Here is a 24,194-nt window from a genome sequence, read left to right as displayed (position 1 = left end):
CTGATGGGGCTGCTGGGGATGCTGGAGCTGCTGGAGCTGCTGGGGCTTCATGGAGCTGCAGGGGCTGCTGGAGCTGCTGGGGATGCTTGGAGCTGCTGGGCCTGCTGGAGCTGCTGGACCTGCTGGGCTGCTGGAGCTGCTGAAGCTGCTGGGGATGCTGGAGCTGCTGGGGCTGCTTGGAGCTGCTGGGCCTGCTGGAGCTGCTGGACCTGCTGGGCTGCTGGAGCTGCTGGACCTGCTGGAGCTGCTGGACCTGCTGGAGCTGCTGGACCTGCTGGGGATGCTGGAGCTGCTGGACCTGCTGGGGATGCTGGAGCTGCTGGACCTGCTGGGGATGCTGGAGCTGCTGAAGCTGTGACGGGGCACAACAATAAAACACTTTCACTGAGAACCAAGATCCCCCCCACAATTTTACTGAGAACCTATAATACATTCGAAGCCAGACCCCCAACTCTCACCCCACTGATCTAATTACACAATATATGTGAGATCACCATCTTCAGATTTTCATGGACATGATCTGAAAGCCATTCACTCTTTGTCTTGCAAACTCATACCCTTTTTTTCACAGTTCAAGTTCAGTGTTTAAGGTTTACATGTCTGTACTCCCAAACTCCAGTCATTCTCCTTGTTTAGAACTTTCCTATTTGGACCAAGCCATCTTAGAGAAAGTGTAACGAGAGCGAGGGGTTGAGCCAGGGGTGAGAGAGAGAGAGAGAAAATAACAGAGATTTAAAGTTGGAGTGTGCCGTGCACGCTTGAGAAATGGAGAAAGAGAGTGAGAAATAAAAAGAGAGATTAGACATTGGCTGCTTCTTTTTCTCCAATAAGCCTGGGCTTAAAAGCTCAAAATGGCTGTCTATTAGATTTGGGTGCCCATCTGGGCACGGCTAGAAGGCGCGTAGCAGCGTCTCTGCTGGGAGTGACTAACCGACTGACTACTGTCCACCGGCCAGGCACTGCCCAGGCCCAAGACACAGATGAGATCATGTCTCGTAGAAGGCACTATCACACACAGAGGCCCTATTACCAGGCCCTGATCCCATCACACAGACTGCATGCTCTCTCTCTCTCTCTCTCTCTCTCTCTCTCTCTCTCTCTCTCTCTCTGTCTACAGTATGTCTGTGTGTGTGTTTGTCTCTCTCCCTCTTTCCTCTCTCTCTTTCTCTCTCTCTCTCTGACATTTAGAATAACAATCATCTCTGCTTGTGCTCTCTGCTCTAGTCTATGCCCTGTGTACCAGCCTCAGTTATGTTAGTAAGTCATCCAATATATGCTTTAGCCCGGTAGGGATATTAAAGCACTGTCAGGATTAATTTGATCATCAATGACAACAAAAAGACAGTGAACAAAACAGTGTAAAACAGCAAGTTATCGGTGTTGCTGTCGGTTCTGTAACTGAAAATAACTGTTGAGTAAAGTCACAGTGACAAAGCATGAACGGTTTTAACCAGGGTTAACCCACAAAGCTGTGGTCTCAGTTCCTGTCTGTTGCAGGTCTCTTTGTATGTGACTGACACAAGCTCAGGCACACACACACACAGGAGCAGACAGCAACACAGGCTATATACAATACAGTATGAGGAAGAGGAGCTTCAGTTACTGCAACCTCTGTTGTAATGGGGACACCTGGTGTTAACTGAAGTAACTGGTCACATACAGTGATATACAGTGCCTTCAGAAAGTACACATTCACCTTTTCTGATTCCACATGTTGTTGTGTTACAGTCTAAATTCAAAATGGATTAAATAAATACATATATATATATATATATATATATATATATATATATATATATATATAAAGTTGCATATGATAATGGCATTGTTAAAATTAATTACTCAAGAATGTATAGTAGGTGCCTAACCCTAACCAAGAATGTATAGTAGGTGCCTAACCCTAACCAAGACTGTATAGTAGGTGCCTAACCCTAACCCTATACAAGACTGTACAGTAGGTCCCTAACCCTAACCCTAACCCTATACAAGACTGTACAGTAGGTCCCTAACCCTAACCCTATACAAGACTGTACAGTAGGTCCCTAACCCTAACCCTAACCCTATACAAGACTGTACAGTAGGTCCCTAACCCTAACCCTAACCCTATACAAGACTGTATAGTAGGTCCCTAACCCTAACCCTAACCAAGACTGTACAGTAGGTCCCTAACCCTAACCCTATACAAGACTGTATAGTAGGTGCAATGTCTACACATCACCTACACCTAATGACAAAGTGAAAACATGTTTTAGAAATTTTTGCAAATTTATTGTAAATTAATTTCAGAAATATTTTTAAAAATTCACCTCCCTGAGTCAGTACATGTTAGAATCATATTTGGCAGCGATGACAGCTGTAATTCTTTCTGGGTAAGTCTCTAAGAGCTTTGCACACCTGGATTGTACAATATCTGCACATTATTATTATTATTTTTTAAATCTTCAAGCTCTGTCAAGCTGGTTGTTGATGCTAGACAGCCATTTTCAAGTCTTGCAATAGATTTTCAAGCCGATTTAAGTCAAAACTGTAACTAGGCCACTCAGGAACATTCAATGTTTTCTTGGTAAGCAACTCCAGTGTATATTTGGCCTTTCCTGCTGAAAGGTGAATTTGTCTCCCAATGTCTGTTGGAGAGCAGACTGAACCAGGTTTTCCTCTAGGATTTTGCCTTCGCTTAGTTCTATTCCATTTATTTTTATCCAAAAAAAACTCCCCCAGTCCTTGTTGATGACAAGCATACCCATAACATGGTGCAGCCACCACCATGCTTGAAAATGTGAAGAGTGGTACTCAGTAATGTGTTGTGTTGGATTTGCCCCAAACATAATGATTTCAGGACATAAAGTTAATTTCTTAGCCATTTCTGTGCAGTTTTACTTTAGTGCCTTATTGCAAACAATAGTATTGTGGAGTAAATACATTGTTGTGGACCCATCCTCAGTTTTCTCCTATCACAGCAATTAAACTCTGGAACTGTATTATTTAAGTACTTTTTACCCCTTTTTCTCCCCAATTTCATGATATCCAATTAGTAGTTATAGTCCTGTCCCATCGCTTCAACTCCCGTACAGACTCAAGAGAGGCGAAGGTCGAGAGTCATGCATCCACCGAAACACGACCCTGCCAAGCCATACTGCTCACTAAACCCGGAAGCCAGCCGCACCTATGTGTCAGAGGAAACACCGTCCAACTGGTGACCGTGTCAACGTGCATGCGCCCGGCCTGCCACAGTTGTCGCTATGGGACAAGGACATCCCGGCCAAACCCTCCCCTAACCCGGACGATGCTGGGTCATTTTGCGCCCCCTTATGGGTCTCCCGGTCACGGCCAGCTGAGGACCTGTACTGACTCCTCTAACCCTGCGATGCAGTGCCTTAGACCGCTTGTGCCACTCGGGAGGCCCTCTGGAACTGTGTAAAGTCACCATTGGCCTCATTTTGAAAGCCCTGAGCGGTTTCCTTCCTCTCCGACAACTGAGTTAGGAAGGACGCCTGTATCTTTGTTGTGACTGATACGCCATTAGTGTAATTAATAACTCACCATGCTCAAAGGGATATTTAATGTCTGCTTTTTTACCTATCTACCAATAGTGTCCTTCTTTGCGAGGCATTGGAAAACCTCTGTGGTCTTTGTCGTTGAATCTGTGTTTGAAATTCACTGCTCAACTACAGAACATTACAGATAATTGTATGTGTGAGGTACAGAGATGAGGTAGTCATTCAGAAATCATGTTAAACACTATTGCAACTTATTATGTGACTTGTTTAAGCAAGTTTCTACTCCTGAACTTATTTAGGCTTGCAATAACAAAGGGGTTGAATACTTATTGACTCAAGACATTTTCTCTTTTCATTTGCAATTAATTTGTAGTCTATGCACTAGAAACTCATGGAAAATATGGACACAATAAAACATTTATACTATACATTAATACACTTTTTAAGTTATTCTAGTATAAATTACCAAAATTACTATAGATTACCTGTTAATTACCGAAATAAACCAAAAATGTAAACCAAAAATATATATTTTAGCAGATGATCTTAACCAGAGCGACTTACAGCAGCAATTAGGGTTAAGTGCCTTGCTCAACGGCACATCGGCAGTCATATCACTTAATCGGCTCGGGATTTGAACCAGCAACCTTTTGATTATTGGCCCAAAGCTCTTGACCGTTAGGACACCTGCCGAAGATTCCGGTAACTTTGGTAAATTACAGTTGCTTTGCAACCATAGTTCAATAGTTTACTGAACCATACAGTTCTAGCTGTACGTTGGGATCAACAAAGGGTAACTATGTACAGCAGCGACCAACAGGGAGGGTAGCCTACACCAGGACAAGTGTTAAACCTAACACACATAGATGTTTGGTACCTTGTAGGTGGGTAGATGTGTCAAAACCTTTAGTTCTTATAACAAGTCTGTGACAAGTTTTTTTAATATCGATTTTGATTTACTTCTACCTTTGTTACCCCGACTTTGAAGGAGTTTTGTGAGCTTGAAGTCAGAGTTGGTTTGATGTTTACATATTGACTGGTGGAGGACACAGTAAGCTGCTAAATGAAAAGAACGAAGAATGTTCATCTAATCTCCATGATAATCACCTTTCTTTCCTCTTGACTATGAGAGCTTAGCCGTGTGTCACACTGATCAGGCAGAGTGTTGTTGCTAAGGGCCTCACTCCCACCTTCTGTAAGCAGCAGCCAATGGCTGTCAGAGCTGTTGGTCTATAACCACCGCTTCCTGCACCAGGCAGCCAGGCACACAGATAATATGCAAATGTTCAGTAAAGAGGTGTCAGGATATGAGATAGAAAAGACACAGACACACACACACAGACACACACACACACACATAGACACACACACAGACACACACATAGACACACACAGACACAGACACAGAAACACACACACACAAATCAGAGGAAGTTCAGATGAGAACGGTGACCTTTCGTTGCATCAAACTTCCCGCAGAGCGATTTATTTTAAGACGCTGAACTTGTGAACCATATTCAGCCCTCTAGCACCATGTTGGGGTTTGAGGCGGCAGCCTTGTCTAACTGTGTTTTATATTCTTCCCTTTTTGTCACCTTGTTTCTGTGAACAGAGTTAGGAACAGAGTTAGGAATGGAGTTAGGAACGGAGTTAGGAACAGCATTAGGAACGGAGTTAGGAATGGAGTTAGGAACAGGGTAATGGAACAGCGTTAGGAATGGAGTTAGGAACGGAGTTAGGAACAGCATTAGGAACGGAGTTAGGAACAGGGTAATGGAACAGCGTTAGGAATGGAGTTAGGAACAGCATTAGGAACAGCATTAGGAATGGAGTTAGGAACAGGGTAATGGAACAGCGTTAGGAATGGAGTTAGGAACGGAGTTAGGAACAGCATTAGGAACGGAGTTAGGAACAGTTAGGGGTAATGGAACAGTGTTAGGAATGGAGTTAGGAACAGCAGTTAGGAACAGCATTAGGAACGGAGTTAGGAACAGAGTTAGGAACAGAGTTAGGAACAGAGTTGGAACAGCGTTGGAATGTTAGGAACGGAGTTAGGAACAGCATTAGGAACGGAGTTAGGAATGGAGTTAGGAACAGGGTAATGGAACAGCGTTAGGAATGGAGTTAGGAACAGCATTAGGAACAGAGTTAGGAACGGAGTTAGGAACAGGGTTAGGAATGGAGTTAGGAACAGGGTAATGGAACAGCGTTAGGAATGGAGTTAGGAACAGCATTAGGAACGGAGTTAGGAACAGCATTAGGAATGGAGTTAGGAACAGGGTAATGGAACAGCGTTAGGAATGGAGTTAGGAACGGAGTTAGGAACAGCATTAGGAACGGAGTTAGGAACAGAGTTAGGAACAGAGTTAGGAACAGGGTAATGGAACAGCGTTAGGAATGGAGTTAGGAACGGAGTTAGGAACAGCATTAGGAACGGAGTTAGGAACGGAGTTAGGAACAGAGTTAGGAACAGGGTAATGGAACAGCGTTAGGAATGGAGTTAGGAACGGAGTTAGGAACAGCATTAGGAACGGAGTTAGGAACGGAGTTAGGAACAGCATTAGGAACAGGGTAATGGAACAGCGTAATGGAATGGAGTTAGGAACAGAGTTAGGAACAGCATTAGGAACGGAGTTAGGAACAGAGTTAGGAACAGCATTAGGAATGGAGTTAGGAACAGAGTTAGGAACAGGGTAATGGAACAGCATTAGGAATGGAGTTAGGAACGGAGTTAAGAACAGGGTAATGGAACAGCGTTAGGAATGGAGTTAGGAACGGAGTTAGGAACAGCATTAGGAACGGAGTTAGGAACAGAGTTAGGAACAGAGTTAGGAATGGAGTTAGGAACGGAGTTAGGAACAGCATTAGGAACGGAGTTAGGAATGGAGTTAGGAACAGGGTAATGGAACAGCGTTAGGAATGGAGTTAGGAACAGCATTAGGAACAGAGTTAGGAACGGAGTTAGGAACAGGGTTAGGAATGGGTTAGGAACAGTGTAATGGAACAGAGTTAGGAATGGAGTTAGGAACAGCATTAGGAACGGAGTTAGGAACAGCATTAGGAATGGAGTTAGGAACAGGGTAATGGAACAGCGTTAGGAATGGAGTTAGGAACAGAGTTAGTTTAGGAACAGCATTAGGAACGGAGTTAGGAACAGAGTTAGGAACAGAGTTAGGAACAGGAGGTAATGGAACAGCGTTAGGAATGGAGTTAGGAACGGAGTTAGGAACAGCATTAGGAACGGAGTTAGGAACGGAGTTAGGAAAAGCGTTAGGAACAGGGTAGGAACAGTGTTAGGAACGGAGTTAGGTACAGAGTTAGGAATGGAGTTAGGTACAGAGTTAGGAACGGAGTTAGGAACAGAGTTAGGAACAGGGTAATGGAACAGCGTTAGGAATGGAGTTAGGAACGGAGTTAGGAACAGCATTAGGAACGGAGTTAGGAACGGAGTTAGGAACAGCATTAGGAATGGAGTTAGGAACAGAGTTAGGAACAGGGTAATGGAACAGCATTAGGAATGGAGTTAGGAACGGAGTTAAGAACAGGGTAATGGAACAGCGTTAGGAATGGAGTTAGGAACGGAGTTAGGAACAGCATTAGGAACAGAGTTAGGAACGGAGTTAGGAACAGGGTAATGGAACAGCGTTAGGAACAGAGTTAGGAACAGCATTAGGAACGGAGTTAGGAACAGAGTTAGGAACAGAGTTAGGAACAGAGTTAGGAACAGCATTAGGAACCGAGTTAGGAAAGGAGCTAGGAACAGTGTTAGGGATGGAGTTAGGAACAGCGTTAGGAACGGAGTTAGGAAAAGCGTTAGGAACGGAGTTAGGAAAAGCGTTAGGAACGGAGTTAGGAACAGTGTTAGGAACAGCATTAGGAACGGCGTTAGGAACAGTGTTAGGGACGGTGTTAGGAACAGAGCTAGGAACAGCGTTAGGAACGGGGTTAGGAACAGCATTAGGAATGGAGTTAGGAACAGCGTTAGGAACAGCGTTAGGAACAGCGTTAGGGACGGTGTTAGGAACAGAGTTAGGAACGGAGTTAGGAACAGCGTTAGGAACGGGGTTAGGAACAGCGTTAGGAACAGTATTAGGAACGGAGTTAGGAACGGAGCTAGGAACAGAGTTAGGAACGGAGCTAGGAACAGCGTTAAGAACAGTATTAGGAACAGTGTTAGGAACAGAGTTAGGAACAGCGTTAGGAACAGTATTAGGAACGGAGCTAGGAACAGTGTTAGGAATGGAGTTAGGAACAGCATTAGGAACAGCGTTAGGAACGGAGTTAGGAACAGAGTTAGGAATGGAGTTAGGAACAGCGTTAGGAACGGAGTTAGGAACAGCGTTAGGAACGGAGTTAGGAACGGAGTTAGGAACGGAGTTAGGAAAAGCGTTAGGAACGGAGTTAGGAACAGTGTTAGGAACAGCATTAGGAACGGCGTTAGGAACAGTGTTAGGGACGGTGTTAGGAACAGAGCTAGGAACAGCGTTAGGAACGGGGTTAGGAAAAGCATTAGGAATGGAGTTAGGAACAGCGTTAGGAACAGCGTTAGGTACAGAGTTAGGAATGGAGTTAGGTACAGAGTTAGGAACGGAGTTAGGAACAGAGTTAGGAACAGGGGTTATGGAACAGTGTTAGGAACAGAGTTAGGAACAGCGTTAGGAACAGCATTAGGAACGGAGCTAGGAACAGTGTTAGGAATGGAGTTAGGAACAGCATTAGGAATGGAGTTAGGAACAGAGTTAGGAACAGGGTAATGGAACAGCATTAGGAATGGAGTTAGGAACGGAGTTAAGAACAGGGTAATGGAACAGCGTTAGGAATGGAGTTAGGAACGGAGTTAGGAACAGCATTAGGAACAGAGTTAGGAACGGAGTTAGGAACAGGGTAATGGAACAGTATTAGGAACAGAGTTAGGAACAGCATTAGGAACGGAGTTAGGAACAGAGTTAGGAACAGAGTTAGGAACAGAGTTAGGAACAGTATTAGGAACAGAGTTAGGAACGGAGTTAGGAACAGTGTTAGGGATGGAGTTAGGTACAGATTAGGAACGGAGTTAGGAACAGAGTTAGGAACAGGGTAGGAACAGTGGAGTTAGGAACGGAGTTAGGAACAGCAGTTAGGAATGGAGTTAGGTACAGAGTTAGGAACAGCAGTTAGGAATGGAGTTAGGAACAGAGTTAGGAACAGGGTAATGGAACAGCATTAGGAATGGAGTTAGGAACGGAGTTAGGAACAGCATTAGGAACGGAGTTAGGAACGGAGTTAGGAACAGCATTAGGAATGGAGTTAGGAACAGAGTTAGGAACAGGGTAATGGAACAGCATTAGGAATGGAGTTAGGAACGGAGTTAAGAACAGGGTAATGGAACAGCGTTAGGAATGGAGTTAGGAACAGCATTAGGAACAGCATTAGGAACAGAGTTAGGAACAGAGTTAGGAACAGGGTAATGGAACAGCATTAGGAACAGAGTTAGGAACAGCATTAGGAACAGTGTTAGGAACAGAGTTAGGAACAGAGTTAGGAACAGAGTTAGGAACAGCATTAGGAACCGAGTTAGGAAAGGAGCTAGGAACAGTGTTAGGGATGGTGTTAGGAACAGCATTAGGAACGGAGTTAGGAACAGTGTTAGGGACGTTAGGAACAGAGTTAGGAACAGCGTTAGGAACGGGGTTAGGAACAGCATTAGTTGGAGTTAGGAACAGCATTAGGAACAGCGTTAGGAACAGTGTTAGGGACGGTGTTAGGAACAGCGTTAGGAACGGGGTTAGGAACAGCATTAGGAATGGAGTTAGGAACAGCGTTAGGAACAGCGTTAGGAACAGCGTTAGGGACGGTGTTAGGAACAGAGTTAGGAACGGAGCTAGGAACAGCGTTAGGAACGGGGTTAGGAACAGTGTTAGGAACAGAGTTAGGAACAGCGTTAGGAACAGTATTAGGAACGGAGCTAGGAACAGTGTTAGGAATGGAGTTAGGAACAGCATTAGGAACAGCGTTAGGAACGGAGTTAGGAACAGAGTTAGGAATGGAGTTAGGAACAGCGTTAGGAACGGAGTTAGGAACAGCGTTAGGAACGGAGTTAGGAACGGAGTTAGGTACAGCGTTAGGAACGGAGTTAGGAACAGCGTTAGGAACAGTATTAGGAACAGAGTTAGGAACGGTGTTAGGGATGGAGTTAGGAACAGCATTAGGAACGGAGTTAGGAAAAGCGTTAGGAACGGAGTTAGGAACAGTGTTAGGAACGGAGTTAGGTACAGAGTTAGAAATGGAGTTAGGTACAGAGTTAGGAACGGAGTTAGGAACAGAGTTAGGAACAGAGTTAGGAACAGAGTTAGGAACAGAGTTAGGAACAGAGTTAGGAACAGCATTAGGAACAGGGTTAGGAACAGCATTAGGAATGGAGTTAGGAACAGAGTTAGGAACGGAGTTAGGAACGGAGTTAGGAACGGAGTTAGGAACAGCGTTAGGAATGGAGTTAGGAACAGAGTTAGGAACAGAGTTAGGAACAGAGTTAGGAACAGAGTTAGGAACAGAGTTAGGAACAGAGTTAGGAACAGCATTAGGAACAGGGTTAGGAACAGCATTAGGAATGGAGTTAGGAACAGAGTTAGGAACGGAGTTAGGAACGGAGTTAGGAACGGAGTTAGGAACAGCGTTAGGAACGGATTTAGGAACGGAGTTAGGAACGAAGTTAGGAACAGCGTTGGGAAAAGATTTAGGCAATAGAGACAGATCGTGTATGTTGTCTACCTCACTTGCTTTGGCAATGTTAACACATGTTTCCCATGCCAATAAAGCCCTTGAATTGAATTGAATTGAATTGACAGATCGTGGTTAGAGCGTTGGATTAGTAACCGGAAGGTTGCAAGTTCAAATCCCCGAGCTGATAAGGTACAAATCTGTCGTTCTGCCCCTGAACAGGCAGTTAACCCACTGTTCCTAGGCCGTCAATGAAAATAAGAATTTGTTCTTAACTGACTTGCCTAGTTAAATAAAGGTAAAATAAAAATAAATAAAAATCAGCCAGCCAGGAGGCTGAAGAGGAATCAGTCACGCCCTGACCTTAGAGAGCCTTTTATTCTCTAATTTGGTTAGGTCGGGGTGTGACTAGGGTGGGTACTCTAGTTTTTGTATTTCTATGTTGGCCTGGTATGGTTCCCAATCAGAGGCAGCTGTCTATCGTTGTCTCTGATTGGGGATCATACTTAGGCAGCCTTTTCCCACCTGTTGGTTGTGGGATCTTGTTTTTTTGTTGTTGCATGAGAGCACTTCAATTGTACAACACGGTCGCTCGTTTCTTTATTGTTTTTGTTGGTTGTTTCACTTTAATAAAATGTGGAACCCTAAGCACGCTGCACGTTGGTCTGAGTTTGCTGACCAAGAAGATCGTGACAGGTGTGGAGAGTTAAGATTGTCTCTCTTTTGCAAGTGCAATTCCTTCCCTAATCCATCTAGGTCCTGTACAAAAAGCACCACTTTCATAAATGGACAAATAATTGTATTAATTTTGGGGAACTGGGGAAATATTGTGAAAACAAAGTTTCTCATATGCTATTCAACTGATTTCATTATCATGCTAATATGTAAGGTTGGAAATAGATTTTGGTAGAAAAACACACGCACACAAATAAAACAAATAAACACAGAGCCATTTTAACCATCAGAAAAGATAAACAAATAGTGTTGTGTACAGATTTCTCTTAGTTTGACTTTGCAGTCTGACGACCGCCAAATGGAATCTACGGCTATAAATATTTTAACACTTTTGAAATGTAATGGAAATTCATTTTAAGGATAAATATAAAATATTTATTGTACCAAGTACCTCCTGGATCATGCATAAAACACTTGTCAGATTGGCTGAGAAATTGCAGTATGTTGAGTCGAGCGTGTGGGCAAACCTTTCGGTTCTGAAAGAGGCAGTTGACCGCCTTTTTTTCAACAGAAGAAAAACACATTTATTTTACCTAGAAAACACAAGGAAAAGCACCCCACCCTCTTTCACGTAAAGTACGAGGTTAATCATGCATGTTCACTGAGGGCCAAATCCTAACATACTGTAAGATATGAGTGCATAACTCTGTTTGCGTATGCATCAATTATACAAGGCAGTGGTATATTTGCAAATAAGTTTTAAAAAGTTTACAAATATATATATTTTTCTCAATCATGTGACACTCCTCAGGTGAATCAGAGGACACCGTGGAGAGGCTGTGTAACACCTGTGACCATCTCCATGGCGCCTTGGCCGAGCAAGGCATGCTGGGCCAATGTTGCAGGACTCAACCTGCAGCTCGCCAAACTCACCCTGGCTGTGAATACAATCAATCTCATCATAGTGATTCTCTTTCTCCCATCTCTTCCCTGCCCTAATACACAACAGTAGATTTCCCAAACATGCCAGAATAGCTAGCTATTTCACATCCGTTACACTCACCCCCCTTTTGACCTCCTCCTTTTCCGCAGCAACCAGTGATCCGGGTCAACAGCATCAATGTTATAACTTTAGACCGTCCCCTCGCCCGGGCGCGAACCAGGGACCCTCTGCACACATTAACAACAGTCACCCACGAAGCATCGTTACCCATCGCTCCACAAAAGCACGGCCCTTGCAGAGCAAGGGGAACTACTACTTCAAGGTCTCAGAGCAAGTGATGTCACCGATTGAAACGCTATTTAGCGCGCACCACCGCTAAATGAGTTAGCCGTTTCACATCCGTTACATGGGCAACAAGTTTCTTTATGCCAAACTGACGTTATATTCGTACATGCGTGTAAGGCAGAACATTGGTACATTGTGGGGGGCAACCTGTCTGCCTAGAGCAGGCCTGGGCAAAGGCTGGCCCGGTGCAGTATGTGGCCCGCGACCTGATTCAGTACGGCTCGCAGAATCATGCTCAGATCACATAAAGAATTTGCTATTGTAAAATTTTGAGAAACGTATTTGTTATTCAAATTAAAAGCCCATTGAATACTCGCCTTTGTGTAATGATTTAACTCCCACCGCTTGTGGGACATTTATTTTGAAGGCACATATAAATAACAACTGCTCGAGGACAAACAGTGACTGACAGGCTGGCACACACATCACAGTTACAAATAGTAGCTAGCTAGAAATTGCGCAAAAAGACGTTTTTCAAAGATTTCAAGGAAAAGAAAAGTAGACAATGAATGTAGGGTGTTCCAGCAAGAGTGGACATCGACATATTTCTTTATTGAGGTATCAGGGAAAGTTGTGTGCTTAGTGCGCAAAGAGAGCATTGCTGTCGTGAAAGACTACAACTTGTCCGGACACTTCCCATGCAGAGAAATATAGGAATATGTCTTCTGAGCAGAGGGCAAGTGCATGGAATGAGTTGCTTCCACAGTTGCAAAAGCAGCAAGGACTTTTCACAAAACTGCATTCAGCAACCAATGGAATTGCGAGAGCTAGCTATGTACTGTCCCACAAAATTGCTAAACATAGCAAGCCATTCGCTGAAGGCGAATTGATTAAAGAATGTTTAATTGACGCTGCAGCAATACTTTGCCCCGACAACAAAGACCTGTCTGAAAATGGAACAACAGTTGAAAGACAAGGTAAAGGATTTCACCTATTTCTCATTGGCCCTGGATGAGAGCAGTGATGCATGTGACACGGCACAGTTGTTGATATTCTTACATGGAACCCAAACCTGCTGCGCGCATGCGCCATTGTGCATAAATTTATTTTGTCCCCCCACAACAAACGCGATCATGACACGCAGGTTAAAATATCAAAACAAACTCTGAACCAATTATATTGATTTGGGGACAGGTAGAAAAGCATTAAACATTTATGGCAATTTAGCTAGTTAGCTTGCACTTGCTAGCTAATTTGTCCTATTTAGCTAGCTTGCTGTTGCTAGCTAATTTGTCCTGGGATATAAACATTGAGTTGTTATTTAACCTGAAATGCACAAGGTCCTCTACTCTGACAATCCACACATAAAACGGTCAACCGAATCGTTTCAAGTCATCTCTCCTCCTTCCTGGCTTTTTCTTCACTGACCTCATTGGTCTTTCAGTCACCCACGTGGGTATAACCAATGAGGAGATGGCACGTGGGTACCTGCTTCTATAAACCAATGAGGAGATGGGAGAGGCAGGATTTACAGCGCGATCTGCCTCTGAAATAGAACTGATTCATATTTTAGCCCTTGGCAACGCAGACACTCATTGGCGTGGCGTGCAATATTTGAATAACATAGATTTCTACATTTATTTTGCAACGCTCAGCATGCGACGCGAGCTGTGTGGTCAGCCTGTCACGAGGCATAACCCCAGACTTTGAATTACAGAGGAGCTTGCTTCAGCGCAGTCAATGAAGAGCACAACCACAGCAAAATATTTATTGAAGGAGGTTAATAAGTGTGTGGCAAAGTTTTGAAAAGTGATCCAGTGTGACCACTGATGGGTGCCCAAACTTGACAGGAAAAAAGGTGGGCCTTTTGAAAAGGATACAAGATCAAGTAGCTGAGCTGAACACAGATGAGAAAATGGTATCTCTGTATTGCATTATTCATCAGGAGGTGCTCTGTAAATTGTTCTGAAAATGAGATGTTTTGGATACAGTCACTAAAGTGATAAACTTCATAAGAGCAAAACCTTTAAACCACAGGCAGTTTGTCTTGCTGTTGGAAGAGACATAGTTGGGTCAGGCAGATTCCCCCGACCACAAACGTGGGAAAGGTGCTTATAAAGGGATGTGGGACCTGAAGTCGGAGATTTTGCAAATTAAAGGATAATATGTGGATTTCCCTCAACCGCAAGATAAAGAATGGTTGGCTGATTTTGCCTTCACCTTGGACATCATGGCCCTCATGAAGGAACTGAATTCCAAAATACAAGGGAAGGGCCTTTTTGCACATCAGACGTACAGCCTTGTCAAAGCCTTCAAGGGAAAATTACTCCTCCTGACCCACCAAGTAGAAGCCAACAATCTTACCCACCTTCCGACACTACTAGTCTGTTCCCTATCAGATGAAAAGCGGGAGAAGTATCGCTGCTGCGCGCTTTGAAGGGTGAGTTTTCTCATTGTTTTGAGGATTTCAATTTGTTGGAAAATGACATGCTGTTGGTTTCCTCTCCTTTCACCTTAAATGTGGATAATGCTCCCACTGACCTGCAACTTGAGTTTATCGATCTTCAGTCTGATGCAGTGATTGGAGAACTATTCAAAACAATATCACTGACGAGGTTATATGCCTCTCTCGATGAACAAAACTTTCCAAAGATTAGGAGTCATTCTCAGAAGATGTTTGTGCTGTTTGGGTCAACCTATATATGTGAACAGACATTCATGTCAGTGATGCTCTCGTTAACACAGGTGTGAGTGTTGATGAGGACAAGGCTGGAGATCCCTCTGTCATGCTGATTGAGTTCCGAATAACAGACTGGAAGCTTCAAACGGAGGGTGGTGCTTGGAATCATTGTTCTTTCTCTGTCAACCATGGTTACCTTCAAGGAAACACGTGCCGTCATCATTGCTTTGCACAAAAAGGGCTTCACAGGCAAGGATATTGCTGCCAGTAAGATTGCACCTAAATCAGCCATTTATCGGATCATCAAGAACTTCAAGGTGAGCGGTTCAATTGTTGTGAAGAAGGCTTCAGGGCGCTCAAGAAAGTCCAGCAAGCGCCATGACCATCTCCTGAAGTTGATTCAGCTGCAGGATCGGGGCACCACCAGTATAGAGCTTGCTCAGGAATGGCAGCAGGCAGGTGTGAGTGCATCTGCACGCACAGTGAGGTGAAGAGTTTTGGAGGATGGCCTGGTGTCAAGAAGGGCAGCAAAGAAGCCACTTCTCTCCAGGAAAAACATCAGGGACAGACTGATATTCTGCAAAATGTACAGGGATTGGACTGCTGAGGACTGGGTTAAAGTCATTTTCTCTGATGAATCCCCTTTCATCTGGCTGACCTCCCAGAATCCCGCCCCCTCTTCATCTCCCACTGTGCCCTGACCAAACTGTGCCAGGCGCTGCACCATCACCACGGAGAACAAGACATCAACATCGCCAGGGTGTTCAGGTACCTGTACCTGTACCACACAAACACACACATACACACTGTACACCTAAAACATCTCACCTCAGGCAGAAAACCTTATGTTTAACTGTTTAATTGAAAGTGGGACAGTATAGACCTCAGACCATTTACAACACTTCTTGACCTTGTGCATTACTTTTAAGTGTGTACAAAAAAAAAAATTATATCCTACAACCTTACAAGAATCAACAGTTCACTATGTGACAGTATATGATTCTAAAAGCATGTAGCACTCCCTATTTCCACAAGTAATGCCAGTAAAGCCAATCCTTTTTTTGTGACAATAGCAGTCCAGTGAGAGCCTATCTGGTCAGTGTTATTTGTTGTCCTCCTACTCTGGCCCAGACCCCTGGCTGCTACATACTATTTATAGAACTGACGAGTAAACGCCAGCGGGAACAGGTGAGCTGGGCCCTGTGTGTGTGTGTGGTATGGGAAGCAGATGAGCCCATTTACTCCCGGGTGTTTATACTGCACATTGACTAAGCCTATTTATCTTCAGGAAGTTGTTTATGTACTCCAAGTCCCAGTATAGTTACAGCAGTGTGCGCGCGCGTTTTGACTTTAATCATCATCACAGGAGTAACTGAGGAAGTCATCCTACCCTTAGGGAGACGGGGTTGGGAGGGAGGCTCTGGTAATCAGAGAGGACTTAATCAGCCAGGAAATAAACACACACACACAGGAGACACACAGATATCCCCCTGTTATTATACATAGACACACGGTTGATCACATTGTGTCCTGGATAGCTCTTTGACAGGACAGCCTGTCCCCATAAATGTGTCAGTACAGTACGTTACAGCCCAGTTCATATCAGCCACACTGGCCAGTCAGGCCAGTCAGCCCAGCCAGGCCCTGGGTAACCCTGTGTGTTTCTGTGTTTGTGACACACACTTTAGGGGATGGGCAGAGTGCGATTGCGAAACCAACGTGGTATACAGGTTTCAATCCTTGTTGTGGTGGGGGAGAAACGGTAAATGTGATGAATGCAGGTCATATCTGATAGGAGAAATGTATTACTGTATTACTCTCTATAATCACCAAGGTATTTGTTTATGTGGATAACACACACACACATTCAACCTAATCCTCTGTCTCTCCTCCACATAGGACCTGGGGGTGCGTCTGCTCTTCCCTCTGGGTAACCTAATGTCTCAGAGCAGTGAGGCCAGAAAGCACCTCTTCACAGCTGATGGGTGTGTGTCCGTGCTGCTGGACCCCCCTACCATACACACACCCACACACCTCCAGTACACTCTGTACTTCTCCCGTGTGGGGGCGGGAGAAGGAGAACATGCTGGTGAAGCTGGTTAGGGTTCTGTTCATCCACCCTGCAGTGGGGCCTACCCTGGCAGCTAACAAACACCTAGTACACGACCTGCTGGACACACTGAGGGAGTTTCAGCGTTTTTAGGGTAATGTAAGAGTGAAATTATGGTCCCCATAATGTTCTCATAACATCCCCATAATGTTCCCAAAATGTTCTAATAACGTCCCAATAATGTTCTCAGAACATGTGAAAAAAGGTGAACCCAAACAGCCCACAGTTATATCTGATAAATGTATTGACGGGACGGACATACCAAGGCGATTTACTCTGAAACGTACGCCTGCTTGTATGTCCCGTCAATACAAGTATCACACTGTACAAACCCTTCACTGTAAAACTCTATACAGTCACTCCTTGTTTGGTACCAGTTTCCTGTCTGCTGGAGACAGGTGCCAAACATCTAACACATATTTCTTCTTCAATTTCTTTCTTCTTTGTTGCACATCCTTTTTCGGTTTAGGTCCTTTTGCAGTATGAAAGAGCCAAAGAGAGAACAGGATGTTCTGTGCTCTTTAGAGCCTGGTTGGTTTCTTGTGAAACTTCTAGGTGGTTGGAATGATGGTTTCAGGACTGACTGGTACAGGCCATGTTCAGGCGGGTGTGAAATTCTCAGCTTTAGCTGTGTGCTCTTCCCTTCCGCCTCCCTCCCACACACTGAGTGAGTGAGTGAGTGAGTGAGTGAGTGAGTGAGTGAGATTACTCATGTTTATATTACTATTCATATATTAACAGTATTTAGATATTCCTGCTACCAGTCACATTTCAGCCCTGTTTACATGTACACTGAGTGTACAAATCATTAAGAACACCTTCCTAATATTGAGTTGCACCCCTTTTAAAAAAATATATATTTTTAATTCCCTTTTTCTCCCCAATTTCGTGGTATCCAATTGTTAGTAGTTATTGTCTTGTCTCATCGCTACAACTCCCGTACGGGCTCGGGAGAGACGAAGGTCGATAGTCATGCGTCCTCTGAAACACAACCCAACCAAGCCGCACTGCTTCTTAACACAGCACACATCCAACCCGGAAGCCAGCTGCACCAATGTGTCGGAAGAAACACCGTACACCTAGCGAACTGGTTAGCGCGCACTGCGCCCGGCCCGCCACAGGAGTCGCTAGAGCGCGATGAGACAAGGATATCCCTACCGGTCAAACCCTCACTAAGCCGGACGACGCTAGGCCAATTGTGTGTCGCCCCACAGACCTCCCGATCGCGGCCAGCTGGTGGCACAGCTAGCACTGCGATGCAGTGCCTTAGACCCCTGCGCCACCCGGGAGGCCCAAGTTGCACCCCTTTCTGCCCTCAGAACAGCCTCAGTTCATCGGGACATGGACTCTACAAGGTGTCCAAAGCGTTCCACAGGGATGCTGGCTCGTGTAGACTCATACTTCCTACAGTTATGTCAAGTTGCCTGGATGTCCTTTGGGTGGTGGACCATTTTTGATACACATGGGAAACTGGTACACCTGGCACCTACTACCATACCCTGTTCAAAGGCACTTAAATCTTTTGTCTTGCCCATTCACCTTCTGAATGGCACACACACAATCCATGTTTTAATGGTCTCAAGGCTTAAAAATCCTTCTTTAATCTGTCTCCTCCCCTTCATCCAAAGTGATTGAAGTTGATTTCAATAAGGGGTCATAGCTTTCACCTGGATTCACCTGGTCAGTCTATCTCATGGGTGTACAATGTAAAATGTTTTTGTACACTGTGTATCATGCCTACGCTGACACTTTTGCATACACACACACCCACCCATCACTTACGCTGCTGCCGTACTGTTTATTATTATTAATACTGCTACCAGTCACTTTCTCCTAATCCATGCCTAGATGTACATATCTACCTCATTACTCCACATCCCTGCACATTGTAAATGTGGTATTGGCACTGACCCTGTATATAGGTTCTTCTATTATTTCTTAGTTTTTAGTTATTAGTTGTACTAATATACAACTGCTCTGTTGGGTAGAGCTAGCAGGTTAAGCATCTCACTCTACTGGTGAATGTGTCAAATAAAACTTGAAACTGAAACAGACGTTTTTTATTTCTCCTCAGCACTGGCTGTGGACCCAAATCAGGCAGCTCAATATCCTGTTTTGATCACAGTTTGACAGCCCATGCATGCTGCTTTACATTAGAGACAGAGAGAGGGAGAGGAGAACTTCTCCACCACACCAAAGGGCCTTTCCAGTCAGACTCAGAAACGAAACACACACTATGACGCAGGCACCGGTTGACAGTACGACCGCAATATCTTTGATATAATACGACCAAACAAGCTATATTTTCCTTCTCTCTCATGCTGTTGAAGCTGCTCCTCTCTAATGCTGCTGTGTGTGGGGGGGGGGGCAGAAATGTCCGGAGTTTTAGCAGCCCACCTTTTAGCAGCAGATGCACTCAGGGAGAGCTAATGTAAGGCAGTGTGTGAATCATATGTGAGTTAAACCCCTCTCTCCTGTCATGTGATGTGTGTGTGCAGGCTGGCAGACAGTGAGGGACTTTGGGCCAGCTGGCTGGCCTGGTGTGTCAGACCCTGTGGAACCTCACTGAGAAGTGGGGGGCGGGGACAGACTCCCCAGCCACACTGGACAACCAGGAGAGAGAGGCACTGCTTGAGGTCCAAACACTGTACCTAGGTATGGAAATGATTTAGAAGAGGTTATTTTACTGAAAGTTTTATGAATAACTTTTTATAGTTATATGTTTTGGTCTACTGCTGTAAACATACTTTATTTTTTTATGTTGTATGTTTTGAGGAAGCTCCGATTCAGAGGGGTTGGGTTAAATGCGGAAGACACGTTTCAATTTAATGCATTCGGTTATACAACTGACTAGGTATCCCCCTTTCCCTTAGACGAGGAGGAAGCGCTGCAGTGGACCTCTGGTGATTACGAGGGACTTCCACCGAGCATTCTGGGAGTCAGAGTTCCGTCCTGTGGCTCAGAGGCTGAGGGACAGGATGCAGACTCAAACTGTCTGCCATCTACACAGTCTCCCTCCCTAAAGTGTGATGTCCTAGCCTTTCTTCTTGCTGTGCCCTGCCTCCAGTGTGTCTGTACTCAACACACTTTACTTTCCGGTTCTACCACGCTCTCTAATTCCATTAGTAAGGTCCTGACCAGGGACAACTCTGGGACTTAGTTATAGGCTGTTACTTGGGTTGAGTGTTTTCCAAGTCAGGAAACCCTCTTGGCCCTAGCTATGACATATTTTGAGCCTCTGACCTGTATGACAAACTGTTTTCGTTTTACCATAATGTAACTGGTAATGTAATATTATCATAGGCTACTCTTACATATCGCAATAATTGTAAATTGCTTCTGTGGTGATAAAAAGTTATGACATTGTTAATCTGTGAACTGCTGTAAGTAATAAACCACAACAAAACAAAGTGTGGTAAACGTTCTCCTTCTCAAAGCCTTTATTGTTACAGATATGGACCAGGCCAGGCAGTACTGCTGCAAAGTTAGTAAAGAACAGCGTTTTTTAAATCACATAATTATCATTACATCAAATAAGTACAAAAACAGCACTTCTGTCAAAATAAAGTAAACCTATCCTGCAATAATAACACCTTACAGTGACCACAACCCAATAGCATTTCATCAGCCATAGTTAAATGACACACATGGTTCTCTACATGATACACACCTGTCCGTCTGGGTTGATAAAGTTAGTTGGGTAATTGTGGAGGTATTAAGTGCATCTATTGTTTATAATAGTCTCATCCTGTTCAGATTGTCGTAGGGAAATGAGGCAGTTCAGTATCAGTAGAGATATGGACCAAGTCACCCTCTGTTTGCCCTTAATAGAAAAGTCCCTGAACATCCAAAGAATTCAGTCTACAGCCAGTCACCCACAAGGATGCCAGGGAGTTTCCGCAGGGAGAACGGAACAGGACAGGAAGGTGAGCAGAATAGAGGTCAAAGGTGATCCTAGAAGGAATTTTCCCTCATCTCACTGCACATTAGACAGGTCCAAGTGTTCTAGAACAACAGGTGTGGGAGTAACGTTCAACCTTGGACTCGTCAACACAAGCAAACATTGAACCACAGAGTTCAATATAAAATGGGAGGACTGACTCCCCACTGGACAAAAACAAGTTGAATCAACATTTTGACATGATTTCAACAACAAAAAATGAAATGGGTTGACGTTGAATGGAAGTGGAAAAAGCCATCAAAACAAGAGAATTTACTATTTCTTCACCTAACTTTTAACCTAAATCCAATGAGATGGTCGACAAGTCAACCAAATCTAAATCAAAACTAGACATTGAACCAGTGGGTCCACCACACTCAACACATGCGGTTGTACGAAACATTTATTTGTGTGTGGGACTCAATTGCATTAACTGTGCAAAATGCATCTGTAATAGCCAAATGTTTCCTACATCATTACTGATGACATATTGTAAAATGTAATTGATGGAGATCAGATGTTTATTGTTAAGGTTGGAGATAATACATACATGTGTGCTGTGACTACAACTTGGTTGGCTTGTTTCATGAATGATTCAATGTATAGATTATTTATATGTAATAATGATATGATTATGTTGATGCAGCAGCAACAGTTCTATGGAGAAAACAAAAAAATACAATGATTCAATAACATTCCATTTTTTTTATATAAAAAGTTTCAGTATCTGACATTAGTCAGAAGTTTGATAAAACCTCTACACTTCCTCTCACAACCACCCCCAAATAATGTACCATTCCATAATCCTCCTCCTCTTCCTCCTCTTAACGTGAAACAATCATTCAATTGTCCAACTGTATCAATCCACCCTCAGTAGAATGCAGTACTTTACTGTTTTTAGTCAACAAAAATAAAAGTGTGGAGAGTCTACCCCTCGTTTAAAAAAAACTGTGTTTGCACTGGTTAGGCTCCCACAGAGGGAACAAGCACATCTATGACCGACTGCAGTCGGACCGTATCGACCACAGTCGGTCCAATGAGGACCAACTGGGCTCCCTACGAATGAAAGCCAAGCGACCCAGAATGATAAGTCATTCTGCTCGCCAAAGAGCACTTCTTAATGCGATAGAAAAGAAAACAGAAGAGGTATTTATTTACTGGTACAATTCACAATACCCAAAGCTTTCAAAGTGTTAGGATGCCCAGGCCAGGGTCAAAGGTCGAGGGTGAGCGGAAGACAGACAGGTGAGGTCATTGTTATGACAACCGGAAGCCAATCCCCTGGAAGACCACTTTGTTTTAGCTTTCATGTTCTTTTTCTTACAGGACAAAGCTTTTTACCAGAAACAAAACAATGTAACAGTCACCACATGGAAAGAGCTACAGCAGAGGCAAGAAGTTTCACACTTCAAATTACTTCGCTTTCTTCCTGTTTTTTTGTTGCTTGAAATTTCAACACTTTTTTTCTTTATATTTTCTGTAAAACACATGGAGTTGCACACACATCCACACATGATATTTGTCACTGACATCAGTCTCTCATACAGAATGGGTTCATCATACGTACAGTCTAACTAAATAGGGCTCAGACAGTGTTATTTTTTAGTTTTTCCAACACCTCTCCGCTTTCACACACTTCTTGGGTTAGCTTACACAAACAGTTTCAGGGTGGGGGGTATTGGGGAAGGGAGGGGTAATGCTGTGGGTTTATGATGGATAGGGTTCTTAGGGGTGGGAGGGAGGATGGGGGGTAATGCTGTGGGTTTATGATGGATAGGGTTCTTAGGGGTGGGAGGGAGGATGGGGGGTAATGCTGTGGGTTTATGATGGATAGGGTTCTTAGGGGTGGGAGGGAGGATGGGGGGTAATGCTGTGGGTTTATGATGGATAGGGTTCTTAGGGGTGGGAGGGAGGATGGGGGGTAATGCTGTGGGTTTATGATGGATAGGGTTCTTAGGGGTGGGAGGGAGGATGGGGGGTAATGCTGTGGGTTTATGATGGATAGGGTTCTTAGGGGTGGGAGGGAGGATGGGGGTAATGCTGTGGGTTTATGATGGATAGGGTTCTTAGGGGTGGGAGGGAGGATGGGGGGTAATGCTGTGGGTTTATGATGGATAGGGTTCTTAGGGGTGGGAGGGAGGATGGGGGGTAATGCTGTGGGTTTATGATGGATAGGGTTCTTAGGGGTGGGAGGGAGGATGGGGGGTAATGCTGTGGGTTTATGATGGATAGGGTTCTTAGGGGTGGGAGGGAGGATGGGGGGGTAATGCTGTGGGTTTATGATGGATAGGGTTCTTAGGGGTGGGAGGGAGGATGGGGGGGTAATGCTGTGGGTTTATGATGGATAGGGTTCTTAGGGGTGGGAGGGAGGATGGGGGGTAATGCTGTGGGTTTATGATGGATAGGGTTCTTAGGGGTGGGAGGGAGGATGGGGGGGGGTCAATATGACCCCTTGCTTACATGAGCAGCAGTATCAGGCAGCACCTCTACACACTATACTGTGGTGTATGACATAACCAGGCACACCAACACACAGGCCAAATAATGCTTCCATCATCTCCAGTTACCGCAATAACAACCACATGATGATAACAACTTCTCTTAATACAAAAAGACTAAAGCAAAATATATTCAACAAAAACCAGTGACTACATTATCAAGTGCAGACTGATGCACTGCTTTTGCTTTCTGGAGATTTGCTGTGGGTTTTCACACTATATGGAGATTCTATTGACATCATCCACTGAGGTGTATTAGAATACTGGAAGGGTGGCCTGTGTCATCTGTTTCTTTTCCTCTGGCCCAGCAGAGTGTCTGCTCCAGGCTGCCCCCTCATGGTGAGTTTTGGCACTGCAGGTAAAGAGGACAGCTTATCTTTCCACAAGTAGGTTGAGATGACTTTTCTTTTTGCAGTTCTTTTTTTTCTTCTTCTTTCATTTGCTTTTTTTTGTTCTCTCATTTGTTCTGTTCATTTTTCTTTCCACATCACGAGGACGAGCTTCGTCACGACGGACAGGGTTACCTTTCATCTTTTTAGTTTTCTGTTTCCCCCCCTGGTTTATTTCTTCTGAAGTGTCCCACGAGAGCAAAGACAATGACAGCAAAAAACAATGATAAACGCCAAAAGCATTTCATGTCATGTAGCGGGTGATCGCTCTCAGAGCGTAGAGCAGTTCTGCCTGCATGCGCGCTTCCATAAGAAGCAGATTGACATGGACCTGGAAGAGTGAGGGAGAAAGAGAGAGTAGAACGCATTACAAAACTGCTCCACAACATTACTCCAGTCACACAGATCAACAACTAGGAGAGGAAACTATATAGAAATGTTAAATGCTAACAGAAACAGAAACCCATGGACTAAGATATAA

General features: G+C 44.2%; 1 protein-coding gene and 1 long non-coding RNA gene across 4 annotated transcripts in view; one reads left to right on the top strand and one right to left on the bottom strand.

Moving 5' to 3' along the window:
• The first annotated feature begins 15,349 nt into the window (after positions 1-15,349).
• On the top strand, positions 15,350-22,268 carry LOC112217783. 2 transcript variants are annotated; one of them, XR_002948509.2, is made up of 4 exons: positions 15,350-15,544; positions 16,676-16,980; positions 19,385-19,541; positions 19,760-22,268. It is a non-coding gene; the product is annotated as an uncharacterized LOC112217783 (long non-coding RNA). The 2 variants fall into 2 exon arrangements; XR_002948508.2 differs by having other exon boundaries at positions 15,350-16,980.
• The window catches only part of sesn1 (sestrin 1), a 69,927-nt gene continuing 67,687 nt past the window's right edge, over positions 21,955-24,194 (bottom strand). For both annotated transcript variants that reach the window (XM_024378306.2, XM_024378307.2), the window contains one exon: positions 21,955-24,044. In XM_024378306.2, the coding sequence (XP_024234074.2) occupies positions 23,958-24,044 (87 nt within the window). In that variant the 3' untranslated portion in view covers positions 21,955-23,957. The remainder of the gene's footprint in view (positions 24,045-24,194) is intronic.

This window comes from Oncorhynchus tshawytscha, linkage group LG18 (genome assembly GCF_018296145.1).
Source record: "Oncorhynchus tshawytscha isolate Ot180627B linkage group LG18, Otsh_v2.0, whole genome shotgun sequence".
Lineage (NCBI taxonomy): Eukaryota > Metazoa > Chordata > Actinopteri > Salmoniformes > Salmonidae > Oncorhynchus > Oncorhynchus tshawytscha.
Note: the sequence above shows the minus strand (reverse complement) of the source record. Positions and strands in the feature narration are given on the sequence as shown.